Below are 9,651 nucleotides of genomic sequence, written 5' to 3'. Positions count from 1 at the left end.
TGTGAGAACTACCTTGAAAAGTCCGGAAGTAAAATATACGTGATTTGGTTTTTGAGTTTTAGGTTACATTAGCATACTTTTCTTAGTTCAAAAACAAAATCCAGATGTCTCACCGATTGTTTACGTTTTGCGTTAGATCACCAATAGACTAAACAGGACCGCTCTCATTGAGGATGACGGAGCAGGTGGGTGAATTTAAGTTTCTCTTCGCTACACAGAGGATATGGACATCACTGCAGGCAGTCTCGAACGGCGGCTTCAGCTCGCAACACATCGCACACCATCACAAAAGAAAAAAAAAACACGTTAATCCCTGAAGACGATCTTCACAGAAATCGCAACTCTCGAAATGGTTGTTGTGGTGCTGCTTTGCTTGCACTTTTTTAGGCTCGTCTTTAATTTGGCGGAAGCTTTGGTTTTTACGTAATATTTCGTCACCAGTTATAATCCTCTGGAACAAGTGGTTGTCGTGCATAGAGTCCAATAGCTCCATGACATATTATTGATAAAAATTGTTATAATCCTCTGGAACAAATGGTTGTCGTGCATAGAGTCCAATAGCTCCATGACATATTATTGATAAAAATTGAATGACATGAGCAACTGATCAAGTCCAAGTCCTTAGCAACTTCTTAGCAACATAAAGAGATTCGACGATTTTCGTCTAATGTTGACGTGCTCGGGGCACCTGCTACGCTCTTCATCGTTCACATTTTTTCGGCCCTTTGAGAACATTTAGTATTTTTTAGTTTTTTTCTTCCTGTATTATAGTGACTTTCAACACTTTTGGCTGGTTCGTAACTTCCTATTTCCATTTTTGGAAATATGTCGGGAGTGGGAATTGAACTCGAGACCATTAGTGTGAGAGGTATACCGATTAACATTGACCCGGTCCAAGGACCAAAGATTCGGTGACATACTTTCATAAATTTTATTATTTCTGTTTATTAAATATTTTAAAAACTACAGCTACAGAACTAGTAGAAAATTTGTCAACATTTAGAATTTTGCTGAAAAATTACTGGAAAATTAGGGAATATCAGGGTTTTTTTCGTATTTTCGCGACAACCTGAATGTACAGTAATTCACTTTTAATGCGACATGCCGAGGAACCACTCAGTGTCGCATTGAAGGCTATTTTGACCTGTAATTGGACATTGGTGATGAGAGTGGTACAGTGTCGACCTTCAATGTGGGACCATAATTTGGTCTGTCCAATTAGACAAATGCCGCATTAAATGTAACTTACTGTATATTATGGCAGATTAATCTTCAGTTTTTCAGTCAGTGGTACAACCTTTTTTTGATACCTTGTCCGTTGAGTAAGATTTTCAGAAATACTGTTTGACAGTTCTCATGAAAAAAAAGAAAACAATCAAACCGCAGAAGTCCGCGTGTTTTTAAACGTAATAGTTCGGAACGTATTACAGATATGGGTGAATTTATTGAAAAACGACGGGAGCTTTCCATCCACGAGTATGAATTTATGAAACATCTTAAACTGTTCACGGAGGAGGAAATCCGTGACATCAAAAACAAGCGATTCCAGCATGAGCACAAAGTGGAACGACGCACGAAAGAGTTGATAGACTTTATCAACTATATTGTGTACGAAAATAATCTGCTGGAGCTGTTGGCGGAACGCAGGTCGAAGCTAAGGATTCGGGACGGCAAGCACAGTTTGGAGAAAAGCATAGAGAATCGCATCCGGGTGCTGTACAGGCGGGCTATGGACAGGTTCCCAACGGAGTATCGTCTGTGGGTGCATTATTTGAAGCACTGCGAGAAGCATGGTTTTACATCGGAGGGATCCCGAACGTTGGACAAAATGTTGAATTTTCATGGCGACAGGCCGAACGCTTGGATATGTGCTGCAAACTGGGAGTACACCCAGGCAAATGATGTCGAGCGGGCGAGACATTTCATGTTCCGGGGTCTTCAGCGGCATCCGAAATGTAGAGAGTTGTATCTAAATTTTCTGGCACTGCATTTTAAGGAGATGGAGAAAATAGTGGAAAATTCTGCGGAGAATGACGAAAAACTGGACGACAATAATCCGATGCTATGCAAAACATTGGAGTACATCCAGCTGATTTATAAGCACTATGAGAAGAAGAATAATGATTTAGACTTTTACGTTGATCTTATTCACAGTTTAAAGGATTTGAAGCTGCTGAAAAGCTTCGCGGATCAAGTGACGGAAGATATGAAGACTGCTTTCACTACGAAGGAGAAGATGTGGCATACGTTGGCACTCCTTGCACTGGATGGATCCCAAGTTTTGGAAAATAGCGAAGATCGTGACTGTACAGAGGATATGGAGGCTCCAACTTTCAAATCTGCTGAAGACGATGGCTCATTCCGGGAACGCCTTGAACGATGCGTTCAAGTTTACGACGATGGTCTGAAAGTTCTTCCAACGAAGCAGATGTGGACTTATTATATAGAAACAATGCTCAAAATTAATGAGGATATGTCGTCCCAACAGAAGCTTCGACGTAAAGTGCTTGGAGCTGCCTTCAAAAAAGCATACGAAAGTAATTCTCTAGAAGAGGATAAATTTGTACAGTATCTAAAGCTTTTGATTCACGGTGATATCACACAAAAACCATTCATCACCGAGGTGTTCCATAAAGCCACTGAAGCTTATCCCAGTTCATGTGCATTCTGGGAACTTTACCTGAACTATCTGGTAAGAAATGACGCAACCACAGATGAGATTGAATTTTTTTTCGCCAGATCCCTCCAACAGTGCACAACAAATCCTCTCCCTCTTTGGAAAGCTCGTTTCCAATGTTACAATACCCGCTTAGAACTATCGGACAAGCTCGAGCAAATGTTAAAAGAAGCAATCGTACAAACAGCGCCAATATCAAACCACTTCCAGCCTCGCTACTTAGAGTTCGTGACCGATAGCCAAGATATTAACTCAGCTCGTAAGGCATATCAAGAGTTGCAAAAAGCGTGCGCGCCTTGCTTGGATCTTCACAAGAAAATGGCCGAACTGGAATCAATTCAACCGCAGCCCGACATTAGCCATTGGAGAATATGCCACGAAAATGCGACTCAATATTTTGGGACCACGAGTGTGGAAGTGTGGATTGATTACATCAAATTCGAACTGAGCAATGGTTCGCCTAAAAATATGCAATCACTATACGAGCGGGCAAAAGCGCGATTGGATGCCGATCTGGTTGGGGAATTTGTCACAGGATATGAACTGTTAAGAGTTAACTGAGAAATAAATGCGTTGCACATATAGTAATAGATTCATTTTACAATTAGCAGTACGACGCGTCGAACTGAAATTAAATTTAAATAAAACTCGGTATAAGAATTTTTCATTTATTTTGAAAAATGTTTATTGTTTCTTTTTTGTTCGTGTTCCCTTTCATCTCAAAAAATGGCAATAAAAGATAAAATTAATGAATATATAATTTTAATTCGAGCTATCGGAGTGTAGCTTGACACGCAATATTATTTATTCCTACTCGGCCTGGTACACCTAAATTAGATGGGTTTCATACGCCTGAGTTAATTGCATACAGTTGTCCATATGATTTCCCCTAATTTGATGCACATGTTTGCAGCGATTGTTCCTATGCCATCATTATGGCCTTTGCAAAAGCAAATCGTATCGAAACTGCAATCGGATGGCATATCTGTCGTTATCATTGGAATGGGTGGCACAGCACAGAATCTTCCTTTGAATTCCTATTTAAAATGGTGCACTTCGGCTGGTATTTCGTTTGTTCTCTTCAATTTATTTGTAAGGGGCAAACGCAATATCTTTAAAGAGTCGTTCTTGTTTTTTTACCATGTTAGTAATAACATAATTAGTCGTTTGTGTGGGTCGTTTTAGAAAAGTTTCGTCTGTTCCGAAGCAACTGGAGCGGTGCAACGTGCAGAAATCACCATTGGAGAGTACTCGAGAACTTCGAAACGAGACTTAAAATACCTGGAGGTGCAGATCGATTATCGACTGAACTTCAACAGTCACGTCAACTACGCTTGTAAAAAAAGCAGCGAAGCCAAGCCAAGAATCATGCCCAACAATTCTGGCCCAAGCAACAGCAAGAGACACTTTTTAGCTAGTGTCTCCTCATCGACATTACGATACGGGGGTCCCTGGATCGCGGCAGAAGTCGACGTGTGAGAGACTGATTTGGGTCTTCTTCAATTGATGTGCTAGCGGCAGCAACATACTCGACAATACGGGCACTTCTTTGTCTCACTGGCACGGGAACATTTTGTACTGTGCCTGTGGGTTCAGGTTTTTCCACTAGACGCTCAATTGTTGATCTGGCAGGACAATTATGACGACCATAAATTGGACGTAGCGCTCTTAAAGTTGAGGCCGTTGATTCTAAATTTCGGTAGTAAATTTTAATAATCTCGACTCGTTGTTTGATCGTATATCTTTCCATTACGAAATGACAAACCTTACTGAAGACAAATGTCAAAAGAGCGGGGAAAAATGGGGCCTCATTACGAACGTCACTTCACGGTGCGAACGAAATGAAGTGCATATAACCTTGCATACAAATCATTTTGTTTTCACCGTGAAATTCGTTCGGGTCGTGATCAGGCCCATGGTGTCGTTTGCTGTCCCTATCGGTCTACTTTTGTAGCGTCCCTATTCAAATACCCGTTACAGGATACACAAACAGACAAAACGACAAAAATTTATTTTTTCATCAATATAATGACAAGGCGATTGTGTTTTTAGAAATCTAGTCCTACTAAATCATCATCTTCTCCGTCGTCCAACAAGCTCTGAAAAGCTGTCTCCTGGCTATCAGTCTTTATGCTACCCACACCACTAACGTTATGGTTTGGTTCTTTGAGCACGTATTTGTCTAAAGTTCCTGCAGAACTGCTACGTTTCTCCAGATATGGCTCAATATTTCCCGCGGAACAGGGCGCATTAACGTTGGTGGAATCGGAAAAATCCTCATTACAAAGACCGGCCTTGTTCAGGATGTTTTGCTTCTTCTGTAGCATCGTCCAGATAATGTCATCCGCGGTTCCTTTCGCCAGCAGATACCGCACAATCACATTACCTTCCTGGCCGATCCGATGAGCTCGGCTTTCCGCTTGGGCAAGCGTCTGCAAAGGTCATTCACATTCACATTCTGATTTTTTTAGATAAACATCTTAATTGTCAATTCATTACGCTTGGGTTCCAATCGAGTTCAGCGAAAATCACCAGTTGCGCGGCAGTCAACGTTATGCCTGCGTTGCAGGCCTTTAGCGACAGAACGGCCGCTCGGCAATTGTCTTTGGTTTGGAATCTGTCCACTAGTTCCTGTGTGGTATAAGGTGAGTTATTTCGACTGTACCGTCTATTTGGTCCTTTGTAATATACGTACTGATCTTAGGTTCGACCTCGTTGTACCGTCAATCCTTATGTGATCCACATTATGTTTGGTGAGATACTTAGAAATAGCATCCAACATCAGAAGGTGATGTGCAAAGATAATAAACTTCTGATTTTCCTTCCGCATTTGTTTGAGATACGCACTAAAATTCAAAAAAAAAATACAGGGTTAATCTCATACACAGAATAATGTCTATATCTCAATTGAGCTCTACCAAACAGCGGGTGCTTTTGCTTCAGCGGTCGCGTGGTAATACTTGAACAATATCTCTTCTCTCTCGCGGCCCTTGCTGGAAGAATAATCCGCCGCATAACTGTTCAAGTCCTCCTCGGTGTCATCATTCTTCCACAGCAGTGACGGATCCAGTATCACTGTCTCTCGGCTCTTATCGGCCAATTGACTCATAACTTCCTGCTTGGTGCGTCGAATCATGAATTTGGCGGCCAGCACCAGATTTAGCTCTGGCAAATTCGACTGTCCACTAGCATCCCAACCGAAGTTGGTATTCTTGCCGGCGCAGTAACGAGTGCTGTACTCTTTGAACTGAAAGAAGCTTTTATCCAGCATCTGTAGTTGCGTAAATAATTCCACCGGTCGGGACAGTGCGGGAGTTCCAGAGAGTAATATCACCCGCTTAGCTCTTTTCGCAAGCTCCTGTGCCACAGCCGTACACTTGGCTTTGAAGTTTTTTAAAGTGTGCGATTCGTCCATGATGATGAAACCAAATCGTCGCTCGATTAGCTTTTCCGCGCATTTCTCCATCATGGTGTAGCTGGTAATAAGAATCCGGGCATCCCCGATATAGTCCTGACTGCCCTGCAACGTGACAATACTGTGCGCTGGCACATATATCAACAGTTCGCGAATTTTGCTAGACCACGCATCCCGTGTTGTTGCTGTGGTACAAATCAGAAGTGGCCAGTTTTCCTTGTAAAAATCAGCAACTGCAATCGCCTGGTAGGTTTTTCCCAAACCCATCTCATCCGCTATCAGTGCTCTCCCGCCCTTATCGATGGCGAAACATACACCCTCCCTTTGAAATTCCAACAGCGCCCCCGACAATTTGGGTTCGATTATGTCCAGACAGGCACGGCTGGGATCAGGACGTGGATTCCCGTTGAAAATGCGTAACACAAAGGAAGGGATTGGACCGATCGAAACGTGCGGGTTGAGGGCACTCACCTTCTCAATGACTAGCGCGTGATCGCGGATGCTAAAGGACCAGTTTTTAGTAAGTGGATCTGGAGATTAATAGCTTGGATGATAACAAAATTACAGGAATATAAGATACTTTACCGTATTGTTTCGAAGGAATGTTTTTGAATACATCGATCAGCTTCTCGTTGAAGGCAGATGCTTGAACCACAAATCTACTTTCGGAAACCATTGCGCACGAGCAAGTGACGGTCCTCGTGAAAACGGGCGCTAATTTATTGGTGGTTCCGTTGTTTGTTGACGTGTTTCTTTGATAAGGATGACTCTGTGCATGAACACTGCTGAACGCATTTTTAAATTTCCCTGCGGCTGATGCATTGCCGCTTTGTACAGTGTTGTTAGAATTAAAAACTTTTTGATTGTTTGGAGTATGCGATTTTCCGTAGAAAGAAGTGCTGGATTGAGATGCGATTACTTGTCTCTGCTTTGATGGCAGTGTAAATATTGGTTTGGATGAGGGAATTGTAAGAGGGGCAGATATATTATTGCTTTGTGGATTTTTCCTAGCATTTAGACGCTCGATCGCAATTTTTCTTTTCTCCGCGATTTCCTCGGCGGTGCAAGACATCGCACAAAGAAAATACCGTGACAAATATTTATGGATCTCACAAATTTCCTATTGAAATAAATAAACAAATGGATGCTAAATCGGTGACGGTTTGCAGCTGATCATTCATACGTTTGGTACTTAATAGTTACACCGCCAAGTACTACACCGCAAATACACATTCTTGTTAAGAAGGCGTATTCTAGAAATCTGATGTATGGATCTCAATATATTGAGATATATAATGATAATATATTGACGAATCTACGTGAGATTTTCAACCAGATGGCGCAGCGAGTAAAATGATAATGCTGTTTTTTTTGTTTGAAATACGTCAAGTTTAAAGATAGTTAGAGATTTATTTCATTAAACTTACCTTGAGGTTTTGAAGTTTATTTCAATAAGTGTTAACAAAGAATATATTCCGCAACTGGGAACTGGATTTTATGGGTTTAGAGATGACAATTGGTTTTATACACCGTTGTTTGCCCCGGTTCTTCCACACAAAAAGGAACTGTGATAACTCAATTTGTTTATTTCAGATTTGAAGTTTTGGTTGTGACTCAAACCATATCCACCAAACTAAATATTAAAACGGTATGTAACCGGAAAACCTTCGATTTATGAAGTGGTCGTTTGAAAGATCTAGGTTAATCTATTGTATAGTATAGGCCCAAAATAATAATCATAATGCAATATCACAATCATTTGAATTCTCGAGTACAAATGAACTAATGTCTTCTAGAGACAATATGGTTGGTGTTATGTCAGACCTGACCATGTAACATTATTATGATTTCGAGAAAATCGAGCTTGAAGTTTGCTGTTATAAGGGGTTTTCATTGAGAATTCAAAACAATTTCGATCTGTTATTCTTGCTGTATGCGTGACTTTCCAAATCTGATAAATGTGGTATGTGGCTTATAAGGCCATGTTTTCACTGCAGCGGGGCTTCAAGGTGGCGTGAGCGGGGCGTGTTTACTTCTCGCCATGATATTTTCATTCACTCACATTGCACCGTGCCAGCGGCGTGTCTTCGGCCTGTTCTATGCAAATTAACAATGTATGTTTTTGAATAAAGAATGAAAAATTGGTTTATTTTTCAATATTCCAACATTGTTGAACGTATCCGGCTAACAACTCGGAGGGTGAAAAACGTAAAAAAACAAAAAATTTTAAATTATGTCACTACTACAAACAAACATATGCTAGAGAGAAACGGAGAAGTACAAATATCGCCGGCGTAAAGTGTTTTCGTTTGCACGCCATCCACTGACGCCCCGCTGCAGTGAGAACAGGCCTAAAACTCTTAACCTAATGCAATCAATAACTCGAAATTTTTAATTTTGCGACTTGGTCCCCTTTGACTTAACATCGACCATATGTATCCAGATCGCAAGAAGTTTTCCAGAATTTGAAGTAAGAGTCTCTTTGTTGTTGAATTCATTCTATACCCTTAGAAAAATCCTCGGTCGAAAACTACTAAATACATTTGGTAATGCAAAATTAGTAGAATGTACAAATTTTTTGTACAAATTGTCAACAAACCCGCATCCCTACCAGAGATTAGTATATTTTACTCGATAACATTAGTAAGCTTGGATATTGTCATATCTGAAAATTGGTGAGAAAAGCGCGTATTAACCATTTTCATTGTTCCCATAAGGCAATACGGAGGTATAATAAGGATATAATTCTGATACGTGCATTTTCGGCTTGAAAATGTAGCCGATATTGGGCTTCCGAATCATGGTTCTGCTTGACATATGTGTTTATTAGTACGGTCGAAAATGACTATAGATTGGTAGTATTTACCAAAAAAGTCACAGGAGGGTTGTGTCTGAGACACGACCGCATAGTTGACGTAGGATTACGTTAGGCTATCTGCCGCATGCTGATTTTTTGACGTGAAACGTTCCCTGTTCGTTGCACATGGTCAAAGAAAATGTAAAAGTAAACAATATTTTTTGATCATAGTTTTATATCATTTTTATGATAAGTGGAAAACAATAAATTAAACTCTTTCGTTTTAAAGCAATGTCGATAGTCCTGAAAAGGACTGGAATGGTTTGATGGGCTGTACGGAATCAGCTGCGTGTTAATGTGATGTTTTAGTCGGATGTAGCAGTTGTTTACTTTTTGGCAGCGGTAGTTTTTTTCGGAGTCGCTGCTGCTTTTCTTGGCTTTGAGATCTTCGGCTTCTGTGCGTCGGTTTGAGAGGGTTTCGTTGACTCCACCACGGCGAGCTAAACGACGGATGCGGATTTACCGCGTCCAATGCACACTAGAAACAAACATTGTTTCCGATCCGGTTCGCTCCTCTTCTTTGGTTCCTTTGCCGCATTCAGTCGTGTTAATTGATGAGGAGAATACCAGTAATGCACACTGGAAACCCAGATGTTTGTCGATCTGAGCGTTGAACGAGAATGAGAAATCCACGAATGCTACGTCCTTTTATATCATTTGGTATGTGAGAAATACCCAGCAAACATTAAATCGCATAACAAG

At 40.9% G+C, this 9,651-nt stretch overlaps 2 protein-coding genes across 2 annotated transcripts; one reads left to right on the top strand and one right to left on the bottom strand.

Moving 5' to 3' along the window:
• The first annotated feature begins 1,363 nt into the window (after positions 1 to 1,363).
• LOC129778859 (U3 small nucleolar RNA-associated protein 6 homolog) lies at positions 1,364 to 3,389 on the top strand. Its single transcript, XM_055785999.1, has one exon. The coding sequence runs from the start codon at positions 1,433 to 1,435 to the stop codon at positions 3,236 to 3,238; it is 1,806 nt and encodes a 601-aa protein (XP_055641974.1). The 5' UTR covers positions 1,364 to 1,432; the 3' UTR covers positions 3,239 to 3,389.
• A 1,280-nt stretch (positions 3,390 to 4,669) lies between these two features.
• Positions 4,670 to 7,350, bottom strand: LOC129778858 (SWI/SNF-related matrix-associated actin-dependent regulator of chromatin subfamily A-like protein 1). The gene is made up of 5 exons (XM_055785998.1): positions 6,678 to 7,350; positions 5,596 to 6,622; positions 5,373 to 5,523; positions 5,177 to 5,308; positions 4,670 to 5,109 (listed from the first exon to the last, which is right to left on the bottom strand). The coding sequence occupies exons 1-5, from the start codon at positions 7,162 to 7,164 to the stop codon at positions 4,726 to 4,728; spliced, it is 2,181 nt and encodes a 726-aa protein (XP_055641973.1). The 5' UTR covers positions 7,165 to 7,350; the 3' UTR covers positions 4,670 to 4,725.
• Between the last annotated feature and the right edge of the window lie 2,301 nt (positions 7,351 to 9,651).

This window comes from Toxorhynchites rutilus, chromosome 3, assembly GCF_029784135.1.
Source record: "Toxorhynchites rutilus septentrionalis strain SRP chromosome 3, ASM2978413v1, whole genome shotgun sequence".
Taxonomy (NCBI): domain Eukaryota; kingdom Metazoa; phylum Arthropoda; class Insecta; order Diptera; family Culicidae; genus Toxorhynchites; species Toxorhynchites rutilus.
The sequence above is the reverse complement of the archived record's forward strand: the minus strand, read 5'-3'. Positions and strand labels throughout refer to the sequence as shown.